The following is a 19,028-nucleotide window of genomic DNA, read 5'->3' as shown; positions in this document are numbered from 1 at the left end:
GATCTTGAAGTTAATCTAAGTTAGAGACTTCTAGGAAGCTAAGCTGAAAGTTGTTTTATTGTCACTGTGGTGTAACAAAAATCTTCTTTATTTCCCAATCCAAGGGCTCCCTTGGATCATCACAACCATGCAAAGTCCTAACTACACTCACACAAAGGTTCAATATTACTAAAACTGTTTCCCACTGGTTCATTTGTTTAAAACATTTTGTATATCACCTTTCATCAAAATTGTATTTAGACTGGCCTTTTTCCCCCAGCTGGAACTCGCTGGACTCAGTTCTGGTGCCTCTCAGGTGGTGCTATTGCCATTATATGAGAATGAGGGTGGTGTGCCTGATGAGCTCCAGCACTGAAAAATAGCACTGGATCCATACTTGCATTCAGCACTGTAGGAAAGAGCCGGGGGTTGGGGGAGTCAATTTATCTTTCCTCCTCTTTCTCCTTGCAGCCCAATGTGCCTCCCCCCGAAGCTGCTGGATAAAGTTGGGGTGGCCCCTGGAATAGCATGGCTGGTAGTGCTGGGGTCTGCAGAGGGAGGAGGGACTTGAGGAAAATCGCCTCCATGCCCCCTTCCACCATGAAGAAGCATGAGTCTGGATCCAACCAGATTAATTATTTTTAAAACAATAAAAGCAATGATTATACATAGCTATGAGCATTGTGGTGCCAATGTGGTGCCTTCCAGATGCCTTGCAGAAGTGGTTGGACAACAACTCCCACCATCCCTGTCCATTGGTCATGCTCTTTAGGGCTGATGAGAGTTGTAGTCCCAACAACATACAGAAAATGCCACAATGGTACCCTTGTAATAGCTCCCCCCCCCAGTCTATAAGAGAGCAGTGTGTCTCCCTAAGAAGGACATTCCATTTGCCAGTTGCCACAGCCAAAAGGGTCCTCTAACTGGTTTTCACTCGAGAGAACAGAGAGAAGAGCCTCAACTGATGATCTGAAAGTATGGATAGGATGATATGGGAGAGGAAACTCCTTCAGGTACCTAGGTCCCCCAGCCATGTAGGGCTTCAAAAGTATGATAAATCTTAGCAGACTGCATTGTCTTCAGAAGTGGACAGGTTTTTTAAATACAGGCAATACATGATCTAAATAAGTTGACACAGTCAAAATCCTGGCACATCAGCTGAAGCTTCCAGACCATCTTCAGAGGCATCCCCACACAGAACACATTATACTAATCCAGTTAGGAAGTTACCAGGGCATGGTCTCATAATATGGTCTGAAGGCACATGAAGCCACTACCGTGCTGCAACTAAGCAAGCCTGGATCTGGTCAGCACCTGAAGCCAGAGCTCTGGCAACCCTAACTAACCCACACATCACAGTCCCCAGGCAAAGAAACAGTGCAATCCTTCTCATTCCCCACCGTGACCAATGTATCTTTCATTTCTTTTTTGTCAGGTACATGGAGCTTTCTTTAAAAAAAAGAAAAGAAAAAAAGAAGGAAGGAAGGTGGGACATAAATTTGAAGCAATTGCAAATGTATAAATAGCAACAAGATGTGGAGAGCTTCCTTCTTTATGTGATAGATCCCAAGCCACTTACATATTTATTTAGATATCAGTGCCATGATTTCATTAAACTAGCTTCTGCAGAAAATGTAAAAGGAGGGAAATCTCAGGAAGATGAATGTTGCCAAGCTTTCCATTGGATTTGATTACTTTGTTTCAGTTAAGTAATTCTAAAAGGCTGCTGAAAGTGTACAATATCCCTTTTTTATGTAAACAGATTGTTGTTAGTACTTCAACATGCAATATTTCAAGTGTAATGAGCCAAATCTGCTAAATAGTGGATTTAACCATGAAATGGGCCGCACTGTTTTCATTCTTCGAAAAGCAAGTGTAGTGAAAGGATCACCATTCACACATTATTTTATAAGGCCAAGATACTGTAGATTTAAGCTGAAATGAAACCTCATTACATTACGTTGTGTACTACACAAACATTTCAAGCAGTGTACAGTGTGAATCCATTACGATAACTGCTCATTAAACAAAAAATATAAACAGAAAAGTTAAAGATCTAACTTCTTAATATAACTCTTTTAAGGATTTGAAGGTATACGAAGGATTTGGTTCAATAGCAGCCCTATCCTGTGCATTCTCCCAGAAGTAGGTGCCACTGAACTCAGTTGAACTTAGAATACCCCTTTAGGATTGTAACCCTTTAGGATTGTTTACTAGAGAGTAAACCTCACTGAACTCAGCTGAGTTTGCTTCAGAGTAAAGAAATGTAAGATTTCACTATTTATTGACTAAAGTCTATATTTTGCCTGAAGTCAGAGCTAGCAAGGGGTGGGGCATGCAGAGGTTACTGCCGCAATGTAGCCAAGTACATAATCTAATCGAGCATTTTAAAATCTAATTGATTTTAATATTCTCATGGATGTTTCGGCTGGAGTGAAACTGGTATTAACAACATATGTATATATTACTATTCATTAAAAAACCCGATTTGGTTTAGAGCAATAGTACATAAAACCACATAGAAAGAACCCTATAAAATGTTCTAATCAAAAACCAGCTAATAATGATAATAATGTGCTGCTGAGGTAGATAAGGCAATAGAATTAAATTAAATGCAATGCTAGTATTTACCTGCCCTGTGGGAGGAGGAAATGAGGAATGGCCTGTAACTTAGAAGAGGACCATGGATACTGAGTTCATAGTACTGTGACCAGACTAATTGTAACTACCACACAGTACCTGGTGTTCCTGTAAAGACCAGGAGACAGTGCCTGCTTGTCCAAGGGACCAAAGTCATTTACTGGGACCTTGATGGGGCCAAAATAACTCCTCTTTCCTGTAAATCCCTCTTTTCTAGTGTTCTCCCAAACTTTATTTAGTGTAGTTTGAAAGCAGAAATTTTTCCCCCCGTCTTAGTAGTCCCCCAAGAAGTTCCTTACCAGTCCCCTTACAGACAAGGGAACAAAGAAGGATAGAGGCAAGGAGGGGGCCTAGTTAAAATCTTGTGGAAGAAAAAAATAGGCTGGTACTCATGCTCTGCAATGGGGACTATCAGCCCACTGGAACCCCCCCCCCCCCGGAGCTGATCCAGAGTAACACAGTCCTTCCACCAAGGACTGAATATGTTGGGAACCCAAGCTATTGCTTAACTTTGTCCTTAGCATCCTTTATCAAAGTGATCTTTTGTGGTTCGAGGACCCGATCCCCGCTTAGTGGAATGAAGACACACGGACACGTAATATAAGGTTAATGGGCAAGAGAAAGGCCACAACTTTATTGATTACAGCAAGTGAAAAGGCATTGGATCACGTCAGTTGGCTCCACCCACTCAGAGAGGGGGGAGCCTAAAAGGGGGGTTTATTCACCAGTTGGTGGAGCCTGTTGATGCTAATCCAACTATAAGCTCTCCCCTGATGTCACTGAGGGTCGTGCCATGGCCCCCCACCACACAGGCATCAGACAGGATCCACGACCGCTGGATTCCTTTAATGGAATATCCAAAAATTGAAGGCGTAGGCGATGGCCACACCTAGCCCTTCCACACACCACAAACACATTCCAATGCCTAACCCAGTGTTTCCCAACCTTTTTTGGGCAAAGGCACACTTGTTTCATGAAAAAAATCTCGAGGCACACCACCATTACAGCCGCGTGACGTCAGCGTGCAGCGTCACGCCGGGAGGGACATGAATTGCTAGCAAATTACATAATCACCTCCTTGAGGGCTGGCTCATCCGAAGGCAGAACCCCATTAATTAACAGGACAGACTCACACCATAGCCAAGACGAGGGGGGAAAACCTCAGTCATGCACAGTCATGCACATGTGGGGGCTAAATGAGGACGAAGACCGGGCAGAGAGCAGGGTTCAAATCACCCCACCTGGCCAGGACAATCCCTGGGTGCTCCCTTGGGCCACTCGCCTGACCCACCTCGCAGGGCTGTTGTTGCGAGGATAACACGGGGAGAACCACGCGCGCCCCCGGGAGCTCCTTGGAGGAGAAAGCGGGCGATGAATGCAATGCACGAAATATATGAGAGGCGACCAGGTATTGCAGGTGAGGGGCCCCCGCCAGCCTCCGCTTCCAACACCCGGCGCAACGACGCCGAAGTTTCCCCCCGGGCTCGGCTCAGGGAGCAGCGCTGCTCCCCTCCGGCTCCCCTTCGCCCTCCCGGCTCTCTCTGCCGCCCACTGGGGACCCTCCTCACCTGCCAAGTCCGGAGCGCCGGTGGAAGTTGCATGCATGCATGCAGGGCGCTGCGTTGCCATTGCATTGCACTGCACTCCATGCAACGCCTGCACGAATGCATTGCCTTGCACGCCCGCCAAGGGGTCTCCCCGCGGTCCGATGCGTCCCCTCCGGCGCGGATGCAGCATTGCAAAAATAACACCCCCCCCGACGCAGCCCTACCTGGGGGGCAGCCTCCGCCTCCGCCGCTCCGCCTCCGCGGGGATCCCCGGGCTTCATCCTGCCGCCCGATCTCCGCGGGGGTGCAGGCAGGCTGCGCGGGGTCTGTGCGAAAGAGCCCCTGCCCGCCCGGCCGCCGCCGCCGCGCTCATTCCATGGCCGGGAGAAGAGCGCTTCAAATAAAACGCCCGGCCCGCCAGGCCACGCTGGGAAACGTAGTTTGTGCACCCCGCACGGGCGCGGAGCCCAAGGGCGAGGGGACTACGGATCCCGGCAGCCCCCGCACCGGGGACGGAGGGGGAGAGGCCGGGTGCAGGGATGGAGGGACGGGTGGGCGAGCGAGTGAGTGAGTGGCAGCCGCCAAGCCTTGGCCGAGAGCCAGGAAGGGCCTCCCCGGAGGAGGAGGAGGAGGAGGGAGGCGCAGAGCGGGAGGGAGGGAGGGAACCCCAGGGGTCATCTAGTGACGGCGCCCAAATCGAAAAATTGACTTTTAAAAAAAAATCTTCCGAATTTTTTAATTTTTCCCGCGGCACACCAGGCAACATCTCGCGGCACACTAGTGTGCCGCGGAACAGTGGCTGGGAAACACTGGCCTAACCTACCCACCAATACCACGAAAAAACCACAAAGCCTAATGCCAAATGGAAAAATTCCTACCAGGCCCCCTGCACAACCTGGGCGACTGAGCTCTAAGGGAGTGGAGGGTGGGTGACTCGCGACAGGAAGGCGAAAAGTGAGGGCAGCGTGGCTGGCGCAGCAGCAAGTTAAGCTGCAGACCACGCCCCCTCCAAGCCGCCCGGTTGGGCGCTTGCCCGTGGGCGTGGTGCGCCAGCCAGGTGAGTGGGTGGCAGGGGGCTAATGCCCCCTGCACGAGGCAGACATCGGATCCCGCCCACAACCCCTCCCCTCTTGCAGGAGGAGAGTCTTTCAGAGATGGTCTAGGCTTGTACCTGAGTGACATTTCATGACAAAGACATGAGTGGAGAAGCTCCTGAGACATCCTGACATGATATAATTAATTAACTTCAATGCCACACTTGAGAGCCCAGCCAAAGTGGTGTTTCCCTTTTTTTGTGATGATCTTGTGCTTTGGGAAGTTCAAAGAAGTTGAACCTGCAAGTGCTAAATAAATGCAAAAGGAAACCTACACATCCTAATTATTCATAGTTTATTAGCAAAGAGCTCTCACCCAGCTGAAAGGAGCCAGGCTTGTTATTTCCTCCAAGCAGCCAAAGAATTCTTAATTAATTTATGTAGGTTGGAGATGACTGCTCTTTGGGAACCATTTCCCTCGAGAGGTTATAGATGTGGTTTTGCATGCAGTTTGGTACTGAATACTGGAATTAGCTATATCAGGGGCATCACCCTGCTTGTGATGTGCAGGTGCTGGGATTGTCGTTAACACATGCACTAAGATGCTCTCTCTCTCCACCATCACAATCCTCAGTCACCATGGTTCACAGAAAAGCCAAATCACACACATGGTCTTAGGGCAGGTATAATGTTCCAGCTGCACTGAGCAGTAAGGTAAGCAGTGCAAGTTTGGGGACCAATAGCTGTAGGTGAAACTTCATCCTTTGAGGTGTATCCTTACTCAGAAAGAAGCATTTAAAATAGTCTATTGGGTGGAATCCAGTTTGTGGCCTTATACTTTTGATTCAGCAGATGCCTATTAATGGAAGAGGAGAGGGAGGAGATTATATATATATATATATATATATATATATATATATATATATGCTTTCGTAGATTTTCACGGGTATAGGAATGCAGGTTTTGGTGTCTTCGGGTGTCTTCCCGTGTAAGAGTCGGGGTGTCTGTGCGACGTTTCGACGAGGTCTCACTCGTCATCTTCAGGCTGGTGCTTTCGAAAGCACCTCGTCGAAACGTCGCACAGACACCCCGACTCTTACACGGGAAGACACCCGAAGACACCAAAACCTGCATATATATATATATATATATATATATATATATATATATATATATATATATTCTTCTTCCCCTGTGGTCTTTCCCACCTTGTTCTGGAGGCTTCCCCAACACTAGGGTTACCAGATTTTTTTCAGTGAATCCGGTGACACTTTTCAACTTCAATGGATTTTGTGAGAGGACTGATTTGTAAATCTGGGGACTGTCCCTGGGAAACGGGGACGTCTGGTAACCTTACCCAATACCCTGGAGCTGATTTAGGAGGGGGTCATTGGGAAATGCAGAGGGGAGCAAGAATTAGCAAAAAAAGGGGGAGCCCTCCCCCCTTTTTCCCCTAGAGGCAACATTTGCTGGATCAAAAGTTAGTAATAGAATTGCAAAAGCACCAACTGGATTCTCCTTAAAGATTTGTTTCATTTTGTTAAGAAAAGTGCATCTGTACACCTAATTGCTTGTGGTTATGGAGACTACATGGGGAGGGGGAGGTGAAGATCAGAAAGGCAGCTAACCCAAAAAAAAACCTTGGTACATGTAATTGCCTCATTTAACTTGCAGCAGTGGAGACTGAAGGGCTGGCAGTTCCAAAGATAAGATAGGTACACCACCGACCATCCTTTCAGTGCATTATTCAAGTACTGTACAATATTCAATAGCTTTAATACTTGCCTGCACAGACCATTTCTATCTAATACAAAACAACAGTCAATGAACACTATACTAACGAGCCACCCCCCATTTGTATAATTATTATTATTAGTGATAAGAAACTATGCTACTGTGCAAGCAAAACATGCCATGAGAAGCAGGCTGACAAAAGACCAATTCTTGTGCCTAAAATGAGATTAAATAGAAGACACACCTTAAGTTTTGGTATGAATTCAACATAATGTAGCTTAACAGATGCAGGGCTCAGTGTCTGTGTCATACACACTTTGGAGTATTTTGGATTTGCTTCATGATCTCACTCTGCTTAAATGTGGGACTGAAATGGAAATAGGGGAAATAATTAGTGTGCATGAGATGGGAATTTTAATTAGGTTGCTCATAAAGCCCCAATTAGCAGAGGACAGGTAAGTTGTATGGAAAATGCTCAAAGCCACAGTGATCAGAGGCTCTCGCAAGCCTTGGCAGATTAGTTGTGCACAATGACATTCATGCTAGCTGAAAAATAACAAAGAAAGCAAAAGGCTGCAGTAAGAGGGAATATGAATGAGAAACAAAAAACACTCTGCTTAACACTTTTGATTTTGGAGTATTAACAGATATTTATTGTCTGCCAGGGAGATTGCTGCATTACAGGACTAGGCTATTTAATTTTTCATTAAAAGGAAATATATGTCAGCCTTTTATATTAAATCTTTTAAAAATTATTCTGACCGAAGAGACTATCTTCTGATGCTTTCTTGTTAGTTAGGCTCAATTGATAGATGGATTTTGTTTTTAACAAGTGCAGGGGTTTGGCGCATGGGGGGGGGGAGGTATTCATTGTATCAATCATGAAATCTGGACAGTTCACTTTTAATGTAGGAAACGCTGGAAGGCTTAGGCAACCAATTAGCATCCTAATTGAAACAGCCCTTGATAAAAATGGTTTTCAAGAAGGGTTGTGAATTGGACCCTTAGCTATAAAATTGCTTTTGACCCATTTTTTCAAAACAGTGATTTAAAATAAGGCCAGCTACCTGTGCGCTTGACCCTTGCCTGTCTTGACTGCTCAAGGTTAGCAGGTGGTCTGGAACGACTGGTAAGCAGAATGACTGATATCTCAAATGCAAAATTCCAGAAAGCCTTAAACAGGTTGATGGTAAAGGTAAAGGTAAAGGGACCCCTGACCATTAGGTCCAGTCGTGACCGACTCTGGGGTTGCAGCGCTCATCTTGCTTTATTGGCCGAGGGAGACTGGCATACAGCTTCCAGGTCATGTGGCCAGCATGACTAAGCCGCTTCTGGCAAACCAGAGCAGCGCACGGAAATGCCATTTACCTTCCTGCCGGAAGGTACCTATTTATCTACTTGCAGTTTGTGCTTTCGAACTGCTAGGTTGGCAGGAGCAGGGACCAAACAACGGGAGCTCACCCCATCACAGGGATTAAAACCGTTGACCTTCTGATTGGCAAGTCCTAGGCTCTGTGGTTTAACCCACAGCACCATCCCAGGTTGATACTAGACCTTTATTGAATCCTTTAGGACAGTGGTTCCCAATTAGTTAAGTACTGTGGACCCCCCGCCCCCATTTTCAAAAGCCAAGCCATGGACCCTCTACTTTTGAAATTTTTGATATTTCTATGGTAGTTATTGTTATGTGAATGATGCCACGGAGCCCCTCGGATCCGCAGACCACCAATTCAGAACCACTGCTTTAGGAAACAAACCACCCTTTACCTGCTGCTCTTTCTTTTTATATCTTTAAAGGTTATTAGGCTTGGTTGTTCTTTGTTTTTAAGATGAAACCTTTTTTTTAAAAAAAAAATTATATTACTGTGTGTACGCCAGTGGTGGTACATGCAAATGCCCATTTGATTGAATCCTAAAGTTGTCTGTTGCTGCTAAATAAATGTTATTTGTTTAGCTATTTATTTATTTAAGTGATGTCTGAAAAGGAAGGAAGAAAAAGAAACAATGAATCCCCCCCCCCGGCATACTCAAATTGTTTGTTGTGGAAAACTTAACAAGAATGCTAAGCTAGGAAAGCCTAAGTGAGGGGGGAGTAAAGGGTTTTCAACATATTCTAAAAGCCCACAATTGCAAGAGCCTGGCATAATTCAAGATAGAGAACTGGTGCAGCAACATTGAAGGCCCTGTTGCAGGCAAAAATTTGTGGCAGGCCAGAAATATATGAGTTGTGATGTGGATCCTTATGTTTTAGCTGTTCATTTGCTACATCCTTTGTCTTTGCTCTGTTTTTCATGAGGCTATTCCGTCCAGGTGTGTATGATTTTCTTCTATTTGGAACAAAAGTTTGGTGCTCTAATGTGCTGGACTGCAGTTGAGAAAACAACACAAAAATGTAAAGAACTGCATGCGTAGTTACCAGCAATCCTGTAGGGAGTGAATTACACATACTTCCTGAATTTGTCAATCGTTGATGTTGATAGTTACTCCAAGCAATGTGAGAATCAAATCAATGACAAATGAACAAGTCTGTGGTTCTGTTATCTGAAGTGAGTACTGTACATTGTTGCACAAAGACATTGTTATTGTGGTGCAGGTCAGGGAGAATTAAATACAACCCAACATTCTGGGGAGAGGCTATGGGAAACCCACAAAGACTATCACCAGGCTAGTATGCGATGAATCTGAAAGAAAATGATACAAGGGCAGACACATTTAATTGTGTCTACATTGACGTTTGTAGTAACACTGTAAGCTCTTAAAACCAAGATGATAAAGCCTGGCCTCTTTCTAAACTTCCAGATTACAGCCCTGCAACTACTATTTCCTTCTGAATGCTAGGCTGTGGCAGACAGAAATAAAATTCTGTGTTGCATTGTCTGTCTTAACCTTGCCCTATTCCGGGAATTATTTGATGTACAGTGGTACCTCCGGTTACATACGCTTCAGGTTACATACGCTTCAGGTTACAGACTCCGCTAACCCAGAAATAGTACCTCAGATTAAGAACTTTGCTTCAGGATGAGAACAGAAGTCGTGCTCCGGCGGCACAGCAGCAGCGGGATGCCCCATTAGCTAAAGTGGTGCTTCAGGCTAAGAACAGACCTCCTGGATGAATTAAGTTCTTAACCCGAGGTGTTGTTGTTGTTTAGTCGTGTCCGACTCTTCGTGACCCCATGGACCAGAGCACGCCAGGCACTTCTGTCCTCCACTGCCTCCCGCAGTTTGATCAAACTCATGCTGGTAGCTTCGAGAACACCATCCAACCATCTCATCCTCTGTCGTCCCCTTCTCCTTGTGCCCTCCATCTTTCCCAAAATCAGGGTCTTTTCCAGGGAGTCTTCTCTTCTCATGAGGTGGCCAAAGTATTGGAGCTTCTGTCCTTCCAGTGAGCACTCAGAGCTGATTTCCTTCAGAATGGATAGGTTTGATCTTCTTGCAGTCCATGGGACTCTCAAGAGTCTCCTCCAGCACCATAATTCAAAAGCATCAATTCTTCGGCAATCAGCCTTCTTTATGGTCCAGCTCTCACTTCCATACATCACTCCTGGGAAAACCATAGCTTTTACTATACGGACCTTTGTTGGCAAGGTGATGTCTCTACTTTTTAAGATGCTGTCTAGGTTTGTCATTGCTTTTCTCCCAAGAAGCAGGCGTCTTTTAATTTCGTGACTGCTGTCACCATCTGTAGTGATCATGGAGCCCAAGAAAGTAAAATCTCTCACTGCCTCCATTTCTTCCCCTTCTATTTGCCAGGAGGTGATGGGACCAGTGGCCATGATCTTCGTTTTTTGATGTTGAGCTTCAGACCATATTTTGTGCTCTCCTCTTTCACCCTCAGTAAAAGGTTCTTTAATTCCTCCTCACTTTCTGCCATCAAGGTTGTGTCATCTGCATATCTGAGGTTGTTGATATTTCTTCCGGCAATCTTAATTCCGGCTTCGGATTCATCCAGCCCAGCCTTTCGCATGATGAATTCTGCATATAAGTTAAATAAGCAGGGAGACAATATACAGCCTTGTCGTACTCCTTTCCCAATTTTGAACCAATCAGTTGTTCCATATCCAGTTCTAACTGTAGCTTCTTGTGCCACAAATAGATTTCTCAGGAGACAGATGAGGTGATCAGGCACTCACATTTCTTTAAGAACTTGCCATAGTTTGCTGTGGTCGACACAGTCAAAGGCTTTTGCATAGTCAATGAAGCAGAAGTAGATGCCTTTCTGGAACTCTCTAGCTTTCTCCATAATCCAGCGCATGTTTGCAATTTGGTCTCTGGTTCCTCTGCCTCTTCTAAATCCAGCTTGCAGTTCTGGGAGTTCTCGGTCCACATACTGCTTGAGCCTTCCTTGTAGAATTTTAAGCATAACCTTGCTAGCGTGTGAAATGAGTGCAATTGTGCGGTAGTTGATTTAAAATCAGAAGACCATAGGATCCATGATGGTATCAGTGGGATGTGAAAGTGCCTTAAAATTTAACAGATTGCTTGAAGAATTTGTTTGCAAACATGAAATAAAATCTCTCCCTCTCTCTGAACTTTTGGGCCATTTGAATTGGTGCAAGTCTTTGCATTGTTTTAATACTGGGAGAGTGCTTTATGTACAAAAGGAACAGTATCACGCAGCCAGGATGTGTGGCTTTTTCTGGCAGCAGAGTTTGTTGTACTGGAGGGACAAGAATCAAAAGTGTTCACAGAACAAAGTGCTAGTCGATAGTGGGAGAGAGAAAGAAGATTGGTAGTACCTCTTACAGGCATTTCTGGTATGGTAACTGCTGAATCTGCCTTTTAATCCTCATTACCATCTTCTCTTCTTACCCTTTCTGTTATATGGCTGCATTTGGATTCACTGCCACTCCATTTGCACAACAGAACTTCCCCTTCGCCTCCTACAGTGTTACGTATTTCTGTGTTTTTATATTATAAACTGCACTGTGATTCTCAGATAGTAAAAATAGAAATATCCTCAAAATCTGCTCCAGAAGATGAGTCCCACTACATGACCAGAATGCTCCTCACACAGCAATGTCCAGGTTGTAGCTGCTAAACATGCAGCCATGCCTATTTTTTCTGACGTTAACTGTAAGAACACCCATGCTGGATAAGTGTGAAAGGAATACAGTATTAGAAAAAGGCACAGAAGCACTAGCATTATAAAAATGAAAATTAACACAATATTTTCTAAGTCTGAATGCGTTCTTAATGGGGTTGCAAATGTTTTCCCCTTGAAGCAATTAACATGGAAATGAGCAATAAACGTCCACTAGATTTCTGAAAGCGGCTTTGACATGTTGTGAAAGCTCAAAACTAATGCAGAGATTAACAGGAGAAGCAGAACAAACTGTCACGTGAAGGCAGCCATAGTTGATTGGGAACAATCCCCAAAGATCTGACTTTTTGAGATAAGGAAAGGGAGAGAGGGGAAATGCACTGGAAAGCATGGGAGAACATTCCTTTGGACACATCACCATCTAACCTCCCCACAAACAAATCAGATACTCATGGATACTCATGAAGCAGCCCATGCCTGCTCTTACTCTGAACGAATCTGGATGAATGTTCACGAAGGAAAGGGTCACACCTCAGCGGTACAGCATGCAGAAGGTCCCTGGTGCAACCCACAGCATCTCCAGGCAGAGATAGGAGAGACCATTCCAGCCCTCCAAGTGTCCCTATAATGCAGGGATGACATCCCTGATTTAGAGAAGCCACCCCGATTTCTGATTTGATCCCGGAATGTCCCACTTTTCCTTGAGCTGTCCCTATTTTCATTGGAGAAATGTTGGAGGATGTGGAGTTATCCGACCCCTGAGCTGTCTGAAGGCAATCCTGTAAAGGGAAGTTTCTTAAATGTTTCATGTTGTATGGTGTTTTTATAAATGTTGGAGACTGCCCAGAGTGGCTGGGGCAGCTCAGTAAGGTGTGTGGGGTATAAATACAGTGGACGCTCGGGTTGAGAACGTGATCTGCGCGGGAGGCATGTTTGCAGCCCACAGCATTGCAGCACCGTGCCTGCGCACGCGCGGGTCATGATTCAGCACTTCTGCGCATGTGCAAAGCACGATTTAGCGCTTCTGTGCATGTGTGAGCACCAAAAGCCGGAAGTAAGCCATTCCGGTACTTCCGGGTTTGGCGCAGTGCACAACCTGAAAACGCGCAACCTGAAGCGTCTGTAACCCCGGGGTATGACTCTAGTAGAATTATCATTAAGGAATGGAACGTCGCTATTTTCGTCAGAGAAATGTTGGGAGGGCAATGCGTCTGAAACCCTGGAAATCCACTGCCTGCCAGTGAGGACAATCCCGAGCTAGATAGACAGATGGCCTGACTCGGTAGAAGCCAGCTTCCCACGTCGTCCTGTGGCGCCTCAAAGACGAACGCGTTATTGGTTGTGGTGTGTTTGTTTATTTACATAGCTGTCAACTTTTCCCTTTTCTTGCGAGGAATCCTATTCGGAATAAGGGAATTTCCCTTAAAAAAAGGGAAACGTTGACAGCTATGGTTTATTTATCTACCGTATTTATTTTGGAGGGGCTTCAGGAGAGCATTGTGAATCCCGAAAACGCCCCCACTTCTTTATCCCTTGGCCTCCGCCTCGCGCGCGCAGTTTCCAAAACCCCACTGCCGGCTCCCCCCTCCTCTTCTCCGGCCCGCTCTTTCCATCCCCCCCCCCGCTTCTAAGATGCGCGCGCCTACACTGGCCTCGCAACCCTCCTGGCGACAGGGCGCGCGCGGCGCGCAGGACCCCTTCAGGGCCACGCCGACGGCCGAGGCGGGGAACTCCGGCAGGCCGGAGGGAGGGCGCTGACGATTGGCCGGCGCGAGGGCGAAGGAGGGAGGCGTTTTGGAGGCGGCCGGCCCGGCTGCCGCCGCGTCCAGGGAACATGCAATGCAGTGCAGTGTAGCGCAGTGGCCGCGCCTCGGCGCTGCTGGGGCAAGGCGGGCGTCTCTTTTCGGCTCTGTGTACAAACGCGCGGGCTGACCCTGATTGGCTGAAGGAAGGCAACAACGACCGGGACGCGGGCTCGGGGGTCGCCAGAGTCGCCGCGGCTTCTCTCGCCTACTTCTCGCGTGTCTCTCGTGAGCGACTCGCCGACCAGCCGCTGCTGAAAGGGACTGTGGCGAGGGGCGCCTCCCGCTCCCACAGCCGCCGCCGCTGCCGCTGCGCGCGACCCTCGCGCGGAAAATGCTGCCTCCGCTCTTCGGAGCCCCGCTGGGATAATTCCTCCCCATGTACTTGACCTCGCCGCCGCCACTCCTTAGGCCGGGTAAAGGATGCTGCCCTGGCCGGTGGGGGGCTGTGACCAGGGGATCCGCGCCCGCCCGCTCGCCTCCCGTCCCGGCCCTGGGGACTGCTGCCCCTGCCTCGGCTGCTAGCTCCTTCGGCGAGCGATGACTTCGAAGCACCAGGCGGACTGGATCCCTTACAGGTAGGGCACCAGGGCGGGGGCTCTGCTGCGGGCGCCCCCTTCATCAAAGTGGGCAGGAGAGGAGAAAGAGGTCCAGCAGGGGAGCAGCCCCGTCTGCAGCAAAGTTGTTGCCCTTTCAAAGAAAAGAAAAGGAAGGGAAGGAAATTGAAGGGTGCTCTGCCTTGTTTTCACGCGCCAGGTTAGCCCACGATCATTTTGGGGAGGGGAGGACGCCAGATCGTGTTGTTTAGGGAGGTTGCTATGAAGGAAGCGCCTCATTGTAGGATAACAGGCTTCCTGAATGAATGAAAGTCGCGCACAGCCATTCTGATTTACAATCTTGGTATTTTGCAGGCATAAGCGCTGTGCTTGTAAAATCTCTTCCTTTGAAAACATGAGATCCAGATAGGCAAAACTATGTCGAAGGCAATTGTTCAACCCCTTCTTGGATTGGGGTGTGTGCTAATAAAACTTCTTTTTAAGACCAAAACAGGAGGTGAACTGCATTGCTGTCTTTGTATGATAGCAACACTGATTTTTCTTTTTAGTAGTGTTTCAGGTTTATGATAAGTAACTCAAATTCTAGGGTGGGCAAGGGCATTCCTTCCTCTATTCTTCTGTTGCCCTGGTTTCTCTAAAGTTATTAACAGGACTGACTTATGTACTGCGGTTGAGTGATATCTCAGACTTATCCATTGAAATCTGCATCCACTCTTTATGTTTTGTTCTGGTCTTCAAATTTAGCTGGGCGTTTTAAGGACATATTTATGAATTTTAAACTGTTGCAATATTCCCAACAGCTGTGAAAAATGCTTTTTATTTTTCATAACTCTTCAGTATGAAATCTTCTTTGTTTTGGTACACGTGGAACACTTACAGCTATAAAGGCAGCCTTGACTTTAATGCAAAATCCTTCTTCATCATTTGCCATGAAATGCAGGTGCCAGCTCCTGTTTTGTACCTGGAGTTCACTTCTGCTCCGTTAAGTGTGCCTTCTTGACGAGATTTCACTAGAGGCTCGTTTTTACTCTTAAATCACTTCCATGTGCAATTGCATGAAACCTGTAAACCTGTATGTACTTTCACAAGTGATGAATGCTTTCATGCCATGTGTATCATTGGCAGTAAGCCACTGCAATTGCACTTAGAATCATAGAATCATAGAGTTGGAAGAGACCACAAGGGCCATCGAGTCCAACCCCCTGCCAAGCAGGAAACACCATCAGAGCACTCCTGACATATGGTTGTCAAGCCTCTGCTTAAAGACCTCCAAAGTAGGAGACTCCACCACACTCCTTGGCAGCAAATTCCACTGTCGAACAGCTCTTACTGTCAGGAAGTTCTTCCTAATATTTAGGTAGAATCTTCTTTCTTGTAGTTTGGATCCATTGCTCCGTGTCCGCTTCTCTGGAGCAGCAGAAAACAACCTTTCACCCTCCTCTATATGACATCCTTTTATATATTTGAACATGGCTATCATATCACCCCTTAACCTCCTCTTCTCCGGGCTAAACATGCCCAGCTCCCTTAGCCGTTCCTCATAAGGCATCATTTCCAGGCCTTTGACCATTTTGGTTGCCCTCCTCTGGACACGTTCCAGTTTGTCAGTGTCCTTCTTGAATTGTGGTGCCCAGAACTGGACACAGTACTCCAGGTGAGGTCTGACCAGAGCAGAATACAGTGGCACTATTACTTCCCTTGATCTAGATGCTATATTCCTATTGATGTGTAACATGGGTTACACATGACATTACCTATTATATGGAAGTGATCTCTGTTCACTGCACAGTGGAACTAGCTTCCAAGTACAGTGGTACCTCAGGCTACAGACGCATCAGGTTAAAGACTCCGCTAACGCAGAAATAGTACCTCGGGTTAAGAACTCTGCTGCAGGGCCAAGGCTCGAAAAAAACCCAATATGGAGGCCTGCTGGCCGAAATATTGGGAAATAATAGAAAACATTGGAGGTAATTGGAGGTTGCAGAGCTTTGAAAAACTAAAAGGTAAGGTGCAAAATTGGTTACACTATGCCCAAATTAATGAGGTCTTTAAGCTAGACAAAAAAACAGGATTCCAGGTGGAAAAATCGAAACTTGAGACAGAGTTGCTAGAACCAAAGACCAAGTTATTATCGAGAATGTATAACTTGCTGCTTAAATGGAACACTCAGGATGAGACAGTTAAATCAGCTATGATAAAATGGGCTCAGGACATTGGTTATAATATCATGTCTGAAGACTGGGAGAGGTTATGGACCACCGGTATGAAGTTTACTGCATGCAATGCTCTGAAAGAGAATATTATGAAAATGGTATACAGGTGGTACATGACCCCGGTCAAGCTGGCTAAGATATACCATTTGTCCGATAATAAATGTTGGAAGTGTAAGGAAGCTGAGGGGACATTCTTTCACCTTTGGTGGACTTGTCCAAGATTGAAGGCCTTCTGGGAAATGATTTATAACGAGTTAAAAAAGGTGTTTAAGTACACCTTCCCCAAGAAACCGGAGGCCTTCCTTCTGGGCATTGTCGGCCAGAAGGTGTTAAAGAAGGATAGAACTTTTTTCATGTATGCTACTACAGCAGCAAGAATTCTTATTGCTAAGCATTGGAAGACTCAAGATTTGCCCACACTGGAGGACTGGCAGACGCAATTGATGAACTACATGGAACTAGCCGAGATGACTGCAAGGATCCGAGATTTGGGAGAAGAAGCAATGGAGGAGGATTGGAAAAAATTTAAGGACTATTTGCAAAAGTATTATAAGTTATATGAATCTTAAGATGCCGTATGACTTGGAATGTTAGCCCCAGCAACGAAAGTGGATTATATATGAAATTGGATAATATTTATGAAAAAATCAAAGTTTAAATGGGTAAAAATGATAATATGTTATATTTTTAGAGTAAATGGAAAACATGAGATTTAAACTTAAATTGCAATTGAAAGTACAAAGAAACACATGAAACAAGGTCATAATTTGCTGATAACTTTATTGTCAAGAATGCATTATGTGGGAGACGCGGGGAAGTCCGATAGAAATCTGAAATAAGTTGTTGAAATGGTTGTGATTTTCTGTTTTTTCTTTCTTTCTACTTTCTATGTTCTTTCTTTTTTCTGTTTTATCTGTAATTTGGAAAAAAATGCAATAAAATTATTATATATATATAAAAAAAGAACTCTGCTGCAGGATGAGAACAGAAATTGTGCTCTGGCAGCACGGCAGCAGTGGGAGGCCCCATTAGCTAAAGTGGTACCTCAGGTTAAGAACAGTTTCAGGTTAAGAATGGACCTCCAGAACGAATTAAGTTCTTAACCCGAGGTACCACTCTATAGGGCAAAGAACAAGGAACTTACCTGTCCACACAGGGCATTTTGTCTTGTGTGAAGCAGCCGTTACTGGATGAATAGAAGCACAGATCATGAACCTATTAAATAAAAAGGTGAAGTTGGAGAAGGAATTGGGGAAATTCGGCTGAGAGATAGGCAGCCGGAGTTCTACATGTTTGCTTGATTTTGTTTTTAAAGTCTGTTTTTGCAACTTCGGTGCATAAATTGATTGGGGGAGGGGATAGTGCAGTGGTTTCTTGCATAAGGCATCTCAAATATTTCTCCTCCCCTTCCTATTGCCCTCCCCTTGTCTATCCATTTCCCCTTACAGAATACACACAGCGTGGACTGTGCAGCAGCTTGGCAGTCAGTGTTCGCTGCTCTCCCATATTCTCCTGCTGCCGCTCTTGCTGCCATGGAGAAGAGCAGGGATCGCCATGGCAGCACCAGCTGCTGTTGCCTGTCATTGGCTCCTTGGTTGCCATAAGCTACCAAAGCCTCTTTCTGGAGAAGTTTGTGCGTCAAACTGTGGGGGGCATTGCCTGTCACTCTGGGCTAGATCCCCTGTTCCTCTTGCCTGCTAATGAAGCAGGGAAAGTAACGGGGCTTCAGGGGAGCTATAGACAAGGAGCAGAGTGGCAAGGGCTTGAAGATCTTCGTTTGTGCTGGGAATCCAGTAGCAGTTTGAAGTTGATAAAAGTTGAGAGTACAGTTTTGATGGACACAGGATTATGTTGGTAGCTTAGTTTAGAAGGTTAAGTTTATATTTGCTTCATTGCACCATTGCATTTGATTTCATGTGAAGTGGGATTTCTAGGTTTGTCTGAACACTTTGGTTATAGGAGGGACATACAGGCTTTGCAAACCTCTGTAATATTTTTAATGACTTTGTGGCAGGGGTCAGCAAACTTTTTCAGCAGGGGGCTGGTCCACTGTCCCTCAGACCTTGTGGGGGGGGCAGACTATATTTTGAAAAAAATAATAATGAACGAATTCCTATGCCCCACAAATAACCCAGAGATTCATTTTAAATAAAAGCACACATTCTACTCATGTAAAAACATGCTGATTCCTGGACTGTCCATGGGCCAGATTTAGAAGGCGATTGGGCTGCATCCGGCCCCCAGGCTTTTGTTTGCCTACCCATGCTTTGTGGCTTATAAATAAAATGGTATTTTGTCTCTCTTTTTTGTAATGAAAAAAAAAATTGTAATTAGATAACTCTTTGGGCCATCGATGTTATTTTTTAAAACACATACTTGCCAGATGCGTCATGTGGTCATAGTTCTTATGTACTGTTCTGCATGTTCTGATAAGTTTTCAATTGGACTACTGCAATGCACTATTTGTGGGGCTGCCCA

At 45.7% G+C, this 19,028-nt stretch overlaps 1 protein-coding gene across 4 annotated transcripts in view; it reads left to right on the top strand.

Moving 5' to 3' along the window:
* TUB (TUB bipartite transcription factor) overlaps window positions 1–19,028 on the top strand; it is a 121,284-nt gene that overhangs the window by 45,990 nt on the left and 56,266 nt on the right. Inside the window, exon 1 of one of the 4 annotated variants that reach the window (XM_082194231.1) lies at window positions 13,759–14,358. The exons of 2 other annotated variants lie outside the window; for them this stretch is intronic. In XM_082194231.1, the coding sequence (XP_082050357.1) occupies window positions 14,321–14,358 (38 nt within the window). In that variant the 5' untranslated portion in view covers window positions 13,759–14,320. Of the gene's footprint in view, window positions 1–13,758; window positions 14,359–19,028 lie in introns of those variants that run through there. One more of the 4 variants, XM_082194228.1, reaches the window with a different exon arrangement.

Source organism: Podarcis vaucheri (genome assembly GCF_965113315.1).
Source record: "Podarcis vaucheri genome assembly, chromosome: 1".
In the NCBI taxonomy this organism is placed as follows: Eukaryota; Metazoa; Chordata; class Lepidosauria; order Squamata; family Lacertidae; genus Podarcis; species Podarcis vaucheri.
The sequence above is the reverse complement of the archived record's forward strand: the minus strand, read 5'-3'. Positions and strand labels throughout refer to the sequence as shown.